Source organism: Aphelocoma coerulescens, chromosome 19, assembly GCF_041296385.1.
Source record: "Aphelocoma coerulescens isolate FSJ_1873_10779 chromosome 19, UR_Acoe_1.0, whole genome shotgun sequence".
NCBI lineage: Eukaryota > Metazoa > Chordata > Aves > Passeriformes > Corvidae > Aphelocoma > Aphelocoma coerulescens.
In genome coordinates this window covers 5285956-5300966 of record NC_091032.1, presented here as the reverse complement: position 1 = coordinate 5300966, position 15011 = coordinate 5285956, and the positions used below count along the sequence as shown (strand labels likewise).

The 15011-nt window shown below is 46.7% G+C and overlaps 1 protein-coding gene across 5 annotated transcripts in view; it reads left to right on the top strand.

Moving 5' to 3' along the window:
• The window catches only part of AP2B1 (adaptor related protein complex 2 subunit beta 1), a 77769-nt gene that overhangs the window by 27807 nt on the left and 34951 nt on the right, over window positions 1-15011 (top strand). For all 5 annotated transcript variants that reach the window (XM_069033049.1, XM_069033052.1, XM_069033048.1 and 2 more), the window contains exons 10-14: window positions 4461-4576; window positions 5662-5827; window positions 6794-6892; window positions 9687-9946; window positions 13880-14072. In XM_069033049.1, the coding sequence (XP_068889150.1) occupies window positions 4461-4576; window positions 5662-5827; window positions 6794-6892; window positions 9687-9946; window positions 13880-14072 (834 nt within the window). The remainder of the gene's footprint in view (window positions 1-4460; window positions 4577-5661; window positions 5828-6793; window positions 6893-9686; window positions 9947-13879; window positions 14073-15011) is intronic.

Sequence of the window (15011 nt, the reverse complement as noted above, 5' to 3'; positions counted from 1 at the left end):
TTTCCATGTTGCTGGAACTTCAGTGTTGGCCATCGAGTGGCCTGGATGCATCCTGGTTGTGGGCAGAGCACCACTGAACAGGGTGTGAGCCGTGAGGACATCACGGGAGGATGGCGTGCTCCTCTCATCCTGCAGCAGAGCAAGGCAGATAATTCATCCTTGATGGAATATTTTACTGCACTGGCCTTAGTGGAACGATGACCACTTATCCATCCAACTCCTTTAATAGCTGTGGCCTGACCTTTTGAAGGGGATAGAAGAAGAGCTTGTACAGAGAAACTCAGTGTTATGAAACATTTTGTGTCATCCCTCCCCTCCATTTCAGCAGAACAGAACACACAGGCAGAGAATTGCAGAGATTTGGGGCACTTAAATGCAATTTATACAAACAGAGTGACTCCACTTACGTAAATCCACACAACTTGTGGCTTCATTTGGAGTGTGCTCCCTTTTGCCTCAATGCTTATGCAGACGAGTTCCCAGGAACATCTGCAGTTACCCAAAACAAGTCTGAAATGTCCTCTGCTGGTGGAACGTCCACCTAAGTGCTCATAATAGAATATTGGTTTTTTAGTGATATCTCTGTTTGTTTCCCTGTAAGTGAATCTGAAATGCCTGTCAGGAGCTCAGAAATCCTGTGAAGAGAGGGAAGATTTATGCTCTGGTGTTGGTACTTTGCAGTAAACTGATGACTGAGTGCAAAATGTCACATAAAGTGCTCTAATTTCAGCTGAGCTCATTTAGCTTTTGCTCAAGTGTGTTCCCATGAGCATTGCCTGACAGCAGATTTAAATAATAACCTAATCATGCCTGGCTTAGTGTGGTGTCAGTGCACAGGATTCTGTTGTTTCAGCTAAACTACTGGCAAGCCTGTGCACAGAGGACACCAACTTCTGTCCTCTGGAGAGAATCAACTGCCCTTTTGTGCAGCTCTCTCTCCCTTCCTTCAGCTCTCAAAGGTTTGTCACTGCCAGGGGCTTTCTTTGAAGTGTGGCCCCACAGAACAGGGGTTGCTGCTTCTGTTTCATGTCTGCAGCTCAAACTACCAGAGCACTCCTTCCCTGCTGCATCCAGGCAGGAGCCTGTCTGCATGGAGCCACAACAGTGACAGTAGGAAACCCCCCTGAGCATGGAAAAGGGCTACAGAGAAGTTTAAAAGGAGCTGGTGACAGCCCTTTTTGTAGCAGTGCTGTGCTGGGGGGGTGGGAATTTGTTTTAGGTCTCAGCAGGGACTTTGTCACTAGGATTTGGCCATGTGTCTGTCCTAGTTCCACATGGAATGGAGGGTGGTGTATTCCTGCAGCATCAAGGTGTTTTTAGAAGTTTTTACTCTTTCCTGCCCTCATCACCCACACTTTTCCCCATCCCCAATACCACAACAATCATATTTGATAAGCAAAGGACTAACAATAATGCCCCAGTGACCCTCTAAGTGTAATTGTGCCTCTCCATAAGTAATTTTATTCTTGGTTTTTAGCACTGCTCCGTTGAAGATGCTGCTGGCTGAGGGTGAGGTCTGTTTCCTGCTCTGACAAGAAGCAGATTTAAAGAGGGCAAATATAGAACAACTGATTGCAGTGTCCCCATCCCTAGGTTAATCCCTATCCCCAGTGCATCTGTGTTTGCTAGAGGCTGTTTGCACTGTGAGTTATGTCTAATGAAAGAGCATCCTCACAGCCAGCACTGTCCATGTTCCCAAGGCTCAGAAATCTGCTTTTTGACACAGGACACAGCCAGTGGGAGCTGTTGATGAATGAGGATTCACAGACCACCTCAGCCCTGCCTTCAAGGATCCTATCTTTTGTCTTAATTGTCACTCCTAGGGGAGTGAGACAGGAAATAAATTTGTCTGCTGAGAGGTGCACCACAGAGCAAACGTGTTACCTTTGCTCATTGTGCTGGTTTGGGATATGGAACCAATCCCCACACTGAAGTAGCAAGATGTTGCCCAGGCTTGAGCAGTCACATTGTTTTGGGGGATGTCAGAACATCATGATTTTGCAGGGCAGGGCTGGGTTATTGATAGCTGAGCTCAGAGTTGGCTTGGGTTTACCTACAGCAAACTCTGGTGTAGCTACACTTGTCTGCCTTGTGAATTGGTTTGCCCCAGTGACAGCATTACAGGAAACCATCGTGCCATGCTTTGATTGTAAGGAAAACAGGCACCACTGCTGTGGGAAAAGGAAATGAAGTGGATGCAGTAAGAATAGAGATTCCTCTGGAGCGAAGGAGAAGCAGAAGGAGCCATCTTAAGGGGATATTTGTCTCGTTTCCAAGAGACTCTGGCAGCAGCCTGGTTCTTAGAAATCCTTGAGGCTTATGGCTGAGCATGATATGTGCTACTTCAGTAATCTTGTGGGCTTTCATTTGGTTTCTGCACACAAACAAAGCAATTTTGGCTTTGGTTGGTTGTCGTTCCTCACTCCAACTTGAAAGATGTTTGAGCTGGGGCATGCTTTCATCAGTTTGCAGAGCTCTGCTGTCCCCAAGGATGTCCACCTTCAAAAAGCAGTGTATTTACAAGGGATGGGATGAGCTGAGATCTATTTTGTTAGAGGGACTGCTCTTCTGGGCATGCGCCTACCACTGCTCACTTTCCAAGGGACTCTTTGGCTAAAAATCATTGCTGTGTGTTTCAGAGTGGATGTTGTGCTTTTCCTGAAAAAAAATCATGCTAATCATGCTTCAAAGTGTCTAAAGAAAAAAAACCTAAACGTTAATTTGCTTTTCCTTGAACTGTGCAGCTCTTAAAGCTCTGTCAGTTGTAGGCTCTGCCAGGGCTGCACTGCTTGTTGCCAGCAGTGACTGGTGCTGTAGGTTCTGCAGAATGACCTTGGGTAAGATTCACCCCCATCAGGTCACTCATTAAAATACCAGATGAAAGTTATTGAGATGAAGAGGTGAAATTTCAAGCTCTGAATCATCTCTCTTGCAAGAACTTTGAGCAGGGCTCCCACTGTGACCAAAGTCAAACTGTGTGGAGCCAGGTCCGTGGTCAGTCCCCATGAAGTGTCTTCCAGGTCACAGACTTCAAATCCCTTCTGGAGCAGAAGGGATCAGAGCAGGACATGGTCAGGTTGCCATTCACTGCCCCTGTAGTGCCACAGTACCCGTAAAGCTAAGGAGAGAGAGGTGTCATAAAAGAATATTACACCAATCACACACTTTTATGTGATGCCTCTCTTCACTCTGACACCAGTTGTATTGGATTTTTGTTCTGTTTGGTGTGAATTTCAGGGGACAGTCTTATGACTTACTGCCAGTTTGCAGACAGAGCAAGTGCTGGTTTGTGGTGTCTCCTCCCTTGGCTGATCCCCATGTCAGTGCTGTGCTGACAGGCCCTGTGTGAGATCCCCACAAGGGCAGGAAATGACCAGAAGGTTTTAGTCTCTGACCCAAATTCTTGAGGCTTGTCCTTGAGATTTTTGCCCATTCTCAAAGAACTGATTCCTGTGACTAAAATGCCATTTCACTCCTCCTCCTCCTGCCCAGCCTTTAAGTGCTCTGTAAGTCGAGGGAGCTGTTAATTCACTGGAATTGAAAAATCCACCTACATTGCTGTTGTTTGTGCCCTACAGTGTTTGTCTCCAGCCCGAATCCTTTATGAGTGTTCCGAAGGCGACTGCCTTGGCAGTGTCGGGAGCAGTCTGCTTCTCACATTAATCACCAGCTGTGTAATGAGGCTTCATGTGTGCTCTGCTAATAACCAAATCACTGCCCTTATTTGAGCCTCTCTGGTGCTGAAGTTGGTTGCTCCTGTGATGTCCTGCCTCGCTGTGCTGTTTGGGAATAGACCTCCCTGAATTATCTGCATCTAATGCCACTTCTGGTTCCTGGAGCATGACAGTGTCCAGTCCTTGTTATCTTGCAGTGCCTGTGAATTGTGAACTAATTAATGTGAAAGCTGCATTAGGAGCAGCTGAATTGCTATTTTTAGCTGTATATCCACATGTTGTTAATGACCTCACCCCAAAAATATTGAACCTGTTGCTGCTGGGAGCTGCTTTTTGCTGCTGGTTTCGACAACACTGTTCTCTTCTGCCTTCTGGTTTTGCTAGAAACCCTCCAGCAGTCCCTATCAAAACTCTCCCAGCTCTGATTGTCTGGGAATTGCTTCTGATTCATGGGAAGCCCCAGAGAGCTCATTTAGTGGCCTGTATCAGCCCCAGGGTGATACAAATAGCAGTGTAGGTGATGTTCTCAAGGTCTCTCGTGTGGTGACCCAGCTATCTACTGGCACAGTTGCTTCTCTTACTTTCTACAGGAGCCAGCTGGTGTCCCCAGTGTAACAAACAACCTTTTGTTAACCTGTAGCTCTTTTCTGGACAGGGTTGGTAGCTCTTGTCCTCTTGTTTTCCTCCTCTGGGCCTTTTCTCATACATGTGCCTTGTTCCTCGGTGTGTGCTGTGGGAGCAGGAGCGTTTCTTCAGCTTCTTAAATTGTGTTTTTCTGCTCTCTAGCAATCTGCAGAGCGCTGTGTGAGCACACTGCTGGACCTCATCCAGACCAAGGTCAACTACGTGGTGCAGGAGGCCATCGTGGTCATCAGAGACATCTTCCGCAAGTACCCCAACAAGTACGTGGGAGCAGCCTCAGATTGTTTTGGAAGCACTTGTCTGCCATCATCAGAACAGAGCAGAACTCAGCCTACCAGGGCTCTGAAGTAAAGGCAGAAGCAGTGATCCTACTCCTAGTTTGGTAGGATTCAGGTGTTGGCTCTGGATGAGGTGTCAGCCTGGCTCATTATTAGTTTGAATTGAAAGGTTTTCCTTTGCCACCACTCCATACTGAAGCCTGGATCAAAAGCCAGTAAAGCTCTTGCAGAGGATGCCAGAAGGAAAATATGACAAAGTTTACAGCATCAGGCTGTTCTGGTTTTGCTAATCTCCTCTGGAAATCTATGAAGTGTAGAAGTCTCCTCACACAAGGCTGTGAAAGTTCATGGCTCCCATGGTCCGAGATCCCAGTCAGGTTGTGCTGAACAAAATACTGCAGGCTTTTCCCACCAAGTGTTCCCTCTGGCCTGGGCAGAACTCAGCTTCTCTTGTGCTGGTTCTGCAGTAAGGTTTTGTCTCTTCAGCCACAGAACTGCAGCAATGTTTTTCAGCAGAGACTTCATGATCACCTAAAAAATAATATGGGATGTCTGCAGGCCTCCCTGGCAATTCCTGCTGTCAGTCTCAGAAATTCCCTACTTGTGACAGGGATACCCACACATGGAATTAGGGGAAGCTAAATTACTGTGGGGTATTTGTCTGGTTTACAGTGAAGCCTTGGAGGGAGTGTAATACCCAGTTCAGGGTTACCAGGCTGAAGCCTCCAGCGAGGCTGCAGGATCTGAGTCAGACTCATGGTCTGAACTGTTGGATCAAACATTCCCATTAGAAAACAGAAAGGGAGGCAGCTTTATCTTGAACTCCACATCTGGGTGGTCTTGCTGATGGATTAAACTGCAAAGACCCTGTGAGATCTCAGTGCTCAGCTTGGGGGGGGAAAAAAAAGCCTGGGAATATCTTCTGTAGTTGAATGAAAATGCTGCTTGTTGTGTAGAAATACAAAACATGAATTCAGTGCAGGATTCTCTGCAGAATGATGTGGGCAGGAATGGAATAAAACAAGTCCAGTTCACCCCAGTAATCCACCTGCACTTTGATAAACCAGGTATGAAAGCATCATTGCCACTCTGTGTGAGAACCTGGATTCCCTGGATGAGCCAGATGCCAGAGCTGCCATGATCTGGATAGTGGGCGAATATGCTGAAAGAATTGACAATGCAGATGAGCTGCTGGAGAGTTTCCTGGAGGGTTTCCATGATGAAAGTACTCAGGTAAAGTTGCAGTGTGCATCTTATCTGTAGTGTTTCATGCAGTGTGTTTATGGGATGGACAGTAAATGTTGTTGCAGTGGTCAGACAATACCTGTCACTGAAAGCTTCAATATTGGGCTGAAATAAAACTCTTGGGAATCTGCAGTTTTGCTTTGTTGTCCGTGTCTCCAAAACTTCCCTTTTTGGAAGGACAGGACAGAACTGAAAGGTGTTCAGATGTTTCATATTTCTTAGGGGAATGGCTGTACTGGGGACCAGGACTTAGAGGAATAGTGGTGGAGTGCATCACAATATGACACTGATGCCTTTTCCTGGTCTTAAAATCAAGGGTCAGACACAGTTAGAAGGGAAAAAGGGATTTTACCTTGGTATTTGTTTTAAGGATCCTTAGGTGCACACGTCCAGGTCAAATGCACCGAAATGCACAGCCCCCAAAGATCTGGTATATCATTATAGGTGTTACTAATTAGCAGATCTATCCAAGATTCCCCAATGAGAGGCTGGAATGAGCCCCCCTCCCCAAGGAGCCTTCCCCTGGATGGTTCTATCTTGGTTTACAGAACGTGTTCTGGAGAGGACCTTGGGTTCTGGGGCACACTGATCTCTAGCTACAAAGCTTCTAAAATGTTGAGTCTCTCAGCTTGACAAACAAGGCCAGGAATGCAGGCAAAAAGCACTGAGAATACAGAAGTTGTAAAAAGGTATAACAGGGGTCTAAAAGAAAAGGCAAAAAAATCTTCATGGCATCAACACAAACCTCAGTGTGCTGCTCAGGGATTTGTCTGTGAAAGTGTTTTGCAACAGGCAAGACTCTGAGTCTCATTATCCTCATTATGGCAAAGAATAGGGTCATGCTGTGAGGAAAGTGAGGTCTTATGCTTTATATCAGTAAAAGACATGGAGATTTGGGAGATGTTGCTAAAGCATGGATGAGTTTTTAATCTCTCCTGCGCCTCTCTCTCTTAGGTGCAGCTCACCCTCCTGACTGCCATAGTGAAGCTGTTCTTGAAGAAGCCTTCTGAGACACAGGAGCTGGTCCAGCAGGTCCTCAGCCTGGCCACACAGGTAAGCCCAGGCATCCAGTGACCCAGAGCCCTGCAGACTCTGCTGGCCTGCTGGGTGATGGCTCCTATCTGCCAGGCCAGTCAGCTTTGCAGTAGGTCGGATTCAAGGGTGTTTCCTTCTCTCCCAGAGAGACTCTATTTAAAAGCTGCTCTGTGCCTGTTACTATCTGGAATCTGCTTTCTTAGCTCTTGCTTTGTCTGAATTCCATCCCCATTCACTCACTAAATGGAAAGTTAGGGACAGTGTAGAATTATTAAGAAACCAAAATTCTTTCTCCTTGAAGGTGGCTTGCAGTTTAAACATCTGGAGCTATAACAGAGGGAAGGAGCCTGGCAAAGACTTTGTTCTGTGAACAGCAAAGTTTAAGCAGTGCTATGAAAAAGAAAGAACTGAAGTTTGGGGGTTTTCCTTTGTACTTGGATGCTGTCAACCATGGTGGCAGCTTTGCTGGAGGCTGTAGCAGTGGGTTAAGATCAGGGATTCATTATGCATGAGGTGCTGAGTTATGAGCTCAGATCACTGCAGGCAAGGCTGGGCTCGAGCTGGCAGACACAACTGCTGTGGTTCTAGAAGACAGAAGTGGAGATGTCCTGGTGGCAGGGGTGGGTAAGATCTAAGCTGAGCTTCCTACACTCCCTGGCTGCAATGACTGGGGTAAAGTGCCCAAAAATAGCAGCTCCTCTTCAGATCTGCTGTGTCAAGAGATAACAATAGTCTGCCAGCTGAATGTGATTGTTTCTAAGTAGAAAACCTGGAGTCAATCATCAGCTGGCCTTTTTGATCCTCTGCTGCAAGAAATCGTGGCTGTGGACTTAATGCACTTAAACCTTTTATTTGTTCCTTTGGGGATTTGCATTGGTCAGCAGCAACAAACCCATGACCTGCTTTTCTTGCTTCAAAACCTGCTATTAGGCAGGATCTGAGCTGCTCTTCAGAGAGGAGTGGGCCAAGGGCACGCTGTGTCATTTGTCTGAGCCAACAGAAGAAAGGTACTAAGTGCTAAAACCCACTGTGCTGAGTCACAAAACATTTGATGGCACCCTCAGAATATAGCAGGCGTCTGATTTTTTTCCCCTCTGTTTGTCACAAATGTTGATTCAGTCTGGCTTTTTGTATTTTATGTGAATAATAAGTCAATGTGGGATAACTGGCTGTAAAACACTGAAAACCCTTATGCTTTGAGGTCTGATTTCTAGGTAGAGATGGTGTTTTTCACTTGAGTGGGAGAGTAATTACACGTGTGTTTCTTTCCCCAGCTTAGGTATCGTTGCACTTGGAATGTCTCAGGGTTTGTCTGCACAGCAGACTGCAGGTGTGGTTGTAGCAGGAGCCAGCTTCATCCAGCCAACACTGGTAAAAATAACAGTGGAGTAGCTGAGGATGGAAGAAACACAGGAATTGAGGTCTCAGACCTCTGCATTGCTGTTGTGGGACAGTCATGGGTGGGGAGCTGAGCTAGCCAGGGTTGCATTTTGACCCTGGAGAGGGGAGAATTGGGAGAGAAATTGGGAAAGGTTTGACCCTCTTGTTTCAGTAGGTTTCAGTTTCCAGTGTGGTTTTTTTGGCTGTGGGAAGAAGCAGACAGCCTTGAATCTGTAGGTGCAAGTAGGAGAATGTGGCCTCTCATGTGTGTCCTTGCAGAAACCCTGCCTGATCCTGAGTGCAGACTCTGGGAGGGATTGTTAAGGGGAAAAGGGCATAAAGAGTCCACAATTCTACCATCAAACAAAACCAGTTCTGCAGAGACACTGTGGGAGACAACAGAGAGATTTATTTAGGTTCTTACAAGCAAAATGAGCTCAGCTCAGTCTCATTCCAAGAAGAGGTTTGAGAATGTCTTGAGGCAGATGGCAGATGCAGGTTCTAACAGGTCAGCAGCAGCAGCAATGAGAGCACAGAAGACAAAAAGAAATGCCAAGAGGAAGGCTGGTGAGGTGTACAGTATTTTGATGGAATTTTATAGGGGAAAAAACCCCTCAGGAACATTTATCCTGTTATTCTGCTGATGTGAGGATTAAAAATCCAAGCTCTTGTTTCTGTGAACAGTTCACTACAACATAAAACCACAGCACCTCCCTCTCCCTAGAACATTATCAGCAAACCATCCCCACTCACTTTGCTGCTCTGGGCAGAGCTGCTCAAAGAGGAGAGAAATAATTAGCACTTCATGCAGAGGCAAAAGTATCTGCAGTAAAACAAGGGTCTTATTGACAGCTGGAGAACTGATGAAGTATCCTAAGTGTGTATCATTAGCATCTCTCCATACTTCATTAGATAACTAAAAAGCAGGATAAATAAGATTTCTTTTGCTCTAAAGAATATGGCTTGTTAAGATGTGGCTCTGCAGCATCTTTTTTGTCCAGCAGTGCCCTTGGGTAAGTCATATTTCCAGGGATCTTGGATCATTCTGCAGTATTGTGTGTCTGCTCTTTGTATGCAACAGTCATTGCCACTCATGTTCTTTTCTCCTGGATTTCTCCTAACACTTAGTGGCAGAAAAGTTTGGAAAGCAGTTGGCAGCTCTGTGGTTTGGGGCAATTGTGGGATACTAACCCTGGGCTTTTTGCTCCCTGACCAGCTGAGCAGGAAGTCAGGCATTAATACTTTTGGTTCACGTTTTTAATTTTAAGGTGTTCATCTCAACAAGCAGTTTGTAACATCATTTGGAGATTGGTGGCTGTGGCTCCTGGCTGGTTGGGGTTTTTTAATCCAGCAGAATCACTGCTGGAAGAATAAAGTGATTACAGGCATTAGTTCACTTCAGCCCTGTGAGTGATGCATTGCTTTGTCTCAGGATTCTGACAACCCAGACCTGCGGGATCGTGGCTACATCTACTGGCGCCTTCTTTCCACGGATCCAGTGACTGCCAAGGAAGTGGTGCTCTCAGAAAAGCCACTGATTTCTGAGGAGACTGATCTGATTGAGCCAACCCTGCTGGATGAGCTGATCTGCCACATTGGGTCTCTGGCTTCCGTGTACCACAAACCACCCAACGCTTTCGTGGAGGGGAGCCACGGGATCCACCGCAAGCACCTGCCAATCCACCATGGGAGGTGAGCTCAGGCAGCCCTGGGGATCATGGGCAGGGTTGGTTGTTTCTTTCTAGAAAACAGTCCAAAAGATGCAAAAATCTTCTAGAATGCCCTAGTGGGATTTTATTGATAGTTTGCAGGTCATTCAAGGGGCTGTTTCATGCAGTATGGAGCTTCTGAACTCCTGGGTCAGAAAGGCACAGGAAGTATCAAAGTTCCTGTGTGAGGAAGAGCTGGGGTGTTTTTTGAGAAGACATTGGTTGTAAGTGCTCTTGACATGAGTTTGAGTAGAAAAGCATCAGCTTTGGATGAGTGGTGCAAGGAGGACTAGAGTGAGAACAGGCATCTTTCAGAAGATGATTTGGTAGGAGCTTTGCTTCAGCAGCAGCACAGCTTTATGAGCCTGTCTCCTGGAATGCAGTATCACTTTCCTGGAACAGGCAAGTACAGGGATCCTTCACTGCTGCAACGTGACATGCAGAAGGATTGGTGACACTCCCTTTCTCACTTGGTGCCTGTAAAGCAAGGGGAGTGCAAAAGCCATCTAAGCCCCATCACTGTTAGGGCTTAAAAGAAAAGGGGTAGTCTGGAGATGGTCTGCCTGACATTTGGGAGGTGGGAGAAATGCTTTGGCTCGTTGCCTGGTGCTTTGATGCCTCCCTGGGATCACAGTTCTGGCAGCAGGTTAGTTCTGCAAGAGCAGCCAGTGCCTTAGTCCCAGCTGGGGCCGTGTTGCTGTTGGGCCTGTTCCCATGGTCCCTCATTCAGGTGAGCAGTTGCTATTTTCCCTAATGGTATTAATTACAAAAATGAGTGCATTTTGCAGCAAGAGGCAGAGCAGCCAGGCTTACCTCTTAATAATATTCCCAAAGTGACATTTGGAGTGCTATTTTTTGCTGTTGCACTGATAAATCAGTGTGCGATGCTGCTTCTTTGCTATTTTCTGACACCACTTCTCTGCTATTCTTAGCAGCTAAAGCTATTTCTGTGGTGGCTGGCTTTGGGAAGCAGAGTTGTTTTCTCCCTGCCTATGAAATCAAGTCTGGCTGCACTGACCCAGAATCAGCAAGCACAAATCTACCAGTTGGACAGGAAAAGCAGTGGCCACTTCCCTACCTCTCCTAATCAAAGATTTGTCTCAAAATGAGCCAGGGTAGCTTTGGCTTTTGGTTTTACCAGCTTCACTGTACACTGTTGTTCCAAGTCACTACAGAAAATAGCATTTTAGGGGATTTAGCTCAGAGAATTCAGCTTTTTGAAGGAGCAGTTTATTATCTTCTTGCATGTCCTGTGTATGTGCTTGACTCTCGTTGCTCATGCTCAGTCTGCTGACCTTAAATATTTTCTGACTTGGGCAGAACCACTGCTTCAAAAAAACCCCAGAAAACAAACCTCCAGGCCTCAGTCAGCAGTGGGAAGCTGTGGGAAGGTCTGAGGGGTGCTCAGCAGAGCGTGCTGCACACTGATCATGCTGATGCAGTGGTAAAATAAAAAACTGCCTGGGGTTAATTTAATGGCACACCAGGCTTCTCTGATGTGAGCTCACCTCAAGATGCCCCATTGCTGGGGTTTTTCTGCATCAGTTAAAGGTGTCCAGTGAAAGATGAGTCCAAACAGTTGAGGTGAGGTGATTTTCTGTACAACTCCTGCACTCCAGTGACCATTCTGGTGGCTGACCCATGTGGTAGAGACTGATGGCACTGTGAGATGGGAATGAGGAGATGTCCACAGTGAATGTGGTTTAAGAGGGTGAGGACAGCATTGCCTTGAGTGGTGCTTCCCTGGGTATAAACCTAGGAGGAATTTTGGTTGGCAGAGCACATTTCCATGGCGTTTTGATTCACTTCTTTTTTGTTCAAAGTGCTGTAGGACGGGTTTCTTGCAGCTCTCAGCTGATGGGCAGACCCATTGAACAGCTCACAGATGGTGAAATGTTCCTGCCTCTTCAGTGAGCCCAAGTGTCACAGAGCTGCAGATGTATCCCGAGGGTGGGGGAGAAATCTGATTGCTTGGCAGTGTTTCCTCCTGTGGTGGCTCCCACCACCCCTGCTCAGCCATAATTCAGCTGGGAAATTTGGGGAGATGTTAACAGGGCTCCTGGGAGAAGCAAGTCTGGTTAGACTTGGGCAGGAGTCTCTATTTCCCTATTTCACAGGCAGCTACAGGAAATTTTTGGTTCTGGTTCAGGCTGTGCATCCCTTGTGACTCCAACATCTGGGAACTGCTGGGGGCTGAACTCATAGGATCAAATCTCCAATTCACATGGCTAAACTCAGGACTGTCAGGGGGAAATCTTGTATCAAGTCTTTTTGCCCTTTTTAACCCACATATTCTTTATTCATTTCTTTTCTTTCAAAGAAAATGCAAAGTTGTTTATAGAAATCTCTTTAAAGAGACCCATTCTCCACAAATGGAAGCTTTGGGGTTTTGCTTTTTTAAGGCAAACCCACTTAGCTTTGTCCTTTCCTAGTTTCTTGTTGGGCTTTGGGGCAGCAGCAGTTACACAAGACACAGAGGGATTTCTGTGTCTCCATCAGGAGAGGGATGAGTAAGTGTTGAAGGGGTGGAGTGTTAGAGGGATTATATCCTGGGAAGGAACCAAGTGGTTTGTGCTGTGCCTCTCTCGGAGAGGCTGTTCCTGTTCCCAGGCTGGGGGTGGGAGTGGATCACAGTCACCACCTCTCCTCAGGAATGCTTCAGGGAGCAGTTCAGCACACTCAGCACTCTCCCTGCTGAAGGCAGCAGCAGAAAGGACAGCTAATATTAGTGCTATTGGGGCTCTGAAGCTTTTAATGCAAAGAAGCTTTCAACCCTTCCTGCTGCTGCCTGGTAACTAATTCATTCTGCACTCCTTATGCTCTATCTTTTCCTCCTGGCACTGGAATTGGGAGCAGCTTATACTCTGTGGCTGAATCTTTCCCTTCAATAGCTGAATAAGGATAAGAGAATTTTGGCTACTCAGAATCAGGAGCTGCAGTGCTTGCAGAACAGCCCTGGTGTTAAACACCTTGTCAGAACACTAATTCCCACAGCAATTGTGTGCAGTTACCTGCTGGCTGCAGTAACATGAGCTAGAAATCATTCTGGAAACAGGGTATAAAATGGGTTTTAATTATCTAAAATATGAGCATCTCTGGATTTAAAGAATAAATACATTGTAGTGAGTTCTCCAGGAGTTACAGTTATTTTTTTTACCCTCTCCTCGTTACCCAATTCACTGACAAATGAATATAAAAGATATAAAAGGTAGCCAGACTGCATATGATGATAAATTTTGGAAGCTGTATAATGAGTGTTTCTAGCCTAGTAATTAGCATGCCTGCTAACTCAGAGGAAAGGAAATTATTGATAGAAGGGAGGAATCAATTTTAGATTGAGTTTTTCAATTAGAAAAGACGGATGGACCTTGTTGCTGGTCAGGAGAAGGTGATTAATCTAGATCTGAGGGAAGTGGTGGAGTTTGCACTGGTTAGGGTAAGGGCTCAAGGGTTTTATCAGTGTTAGATCTCTGAGAAAATCTGGATTATTTATTTTTCCCCATGTTTCCATGTCATTCTGAGGCCCAGTGGGTTGAAAATCATCTCTGTAGGTTTATTCTGAGGTAGGAACTGCTTATTTTCAGTTCTGCAGCCCACGGAGTACCCATGGCCCTCTGTTTTGGAGGGGGTCTGTGATTCTCAGGGTGGGTAGGATTCACCCCTTGCAAGATTCCCTTTGCTGGGCTGAAAACCATGTACAAAGCAAGGAAAACCTTTGTGCTCAAAGTGGTGAAGAGCCACGTGCCATGACCCTGCCTGGTGCAGGACAGTGGCCACATCAGCTGCTGGCACCACCTTTTGCCTGGCCTCTGCTGCTGAGCCACCTCTTGCTGTGTTTGCCCATGCTGGGAACCTGGGACTGGAGACCAAAGGTGTCTGATATTTGTCCTTTCTGCTTCTTGTTCTCCCCCCACAGCACTGATGCTGGTGACAGCCCCGTGGGCACCACGACCACCACAAACCTGGAGCAGCCACAGGTCATCCCCTCCCAGGGTGACCTCCTGGGTGACCTCCTCAACCTGGACCTGGGGCCCCCCGTGAATGTGCCCCAAGTGTCCTCCATGCAGATGGGTGCTGTGGACCTGCTGGGAGGAGGGCTGGACAGCTTGGTAAGCAGCACATCCTCTTTAGCTGATGGAGATAATTGGAGTTGTGCTTATCTCTGCAAAGCCTTGATCATTTGTGTTTTTAATGCTCAGTGAGCCGAGCTCCCAGTGCTGAGTCCTGAAACTCCAGGAGGATTTAACCAAAGTTATTGTACTAACTTTCAGCAGGCTTTTCCTGCTCTACATTGGATGTTGCTGCATGCTGTAGAATCCCCATGGTCAGTGGTTATATTTGTTCTGTGCTTTTTCTGTCTGCAGAAGAAAACCAAAAAGTTGTTTTAAGGATGTAAAAGTCTTTCAGTGCTTTCTATTTAAATCAGGTTCCCTTTCAAGAAGGCATTTATTCCATCCAATTCCCAGCCCTCCTGAATTTCAGTGCTAAAGCTCTCAGGCTGTAACCCTGTGCCTTCCCATTTGTGTATTCTCCAGAGCATGTCATGGTTTAATATCAGTGACATTTTAATTGCAGTGAGGTCAAGAGGGAGCTCTCTGTGCAGTCCTCCCTGTGCCAGCACTTCTCACAAGGCACCTGCCCTGGCTCTAACAGGGTCAGGCTCCAGTGGGAGCAGTCACACCTCCCTTCTGCTCTGGGGAGTGAGCTGGGCAGGAGCTGCAGTGAGAACATCACTTAGCAAGCAGCCAGCAGCAGGGCAGAGAGGTCAGTGCTGTGGTTTTTAGGCTGGTGGCAGCCAAGCAGTCAGGAGTGGTGACTGTAAGGATCATCCTGGGAACTGTTCCCAAGGCAAGGAGCACAGCACACACATCCCCAGCTCCCTGCTGGCTTCCCCACAGGGATGAGAAGCACTCCTAGGTGTATTTGCACCATGTAAATCAAATAAGACTGCCCCAGTGGACATAGCTGGGTGTTTTTCAGACCTGCAGTGGATTTGTCTTGCTTGAGGTTTGGCTTGTGGTAGTTGGGCTGGGTTATCTCTGCCTGGT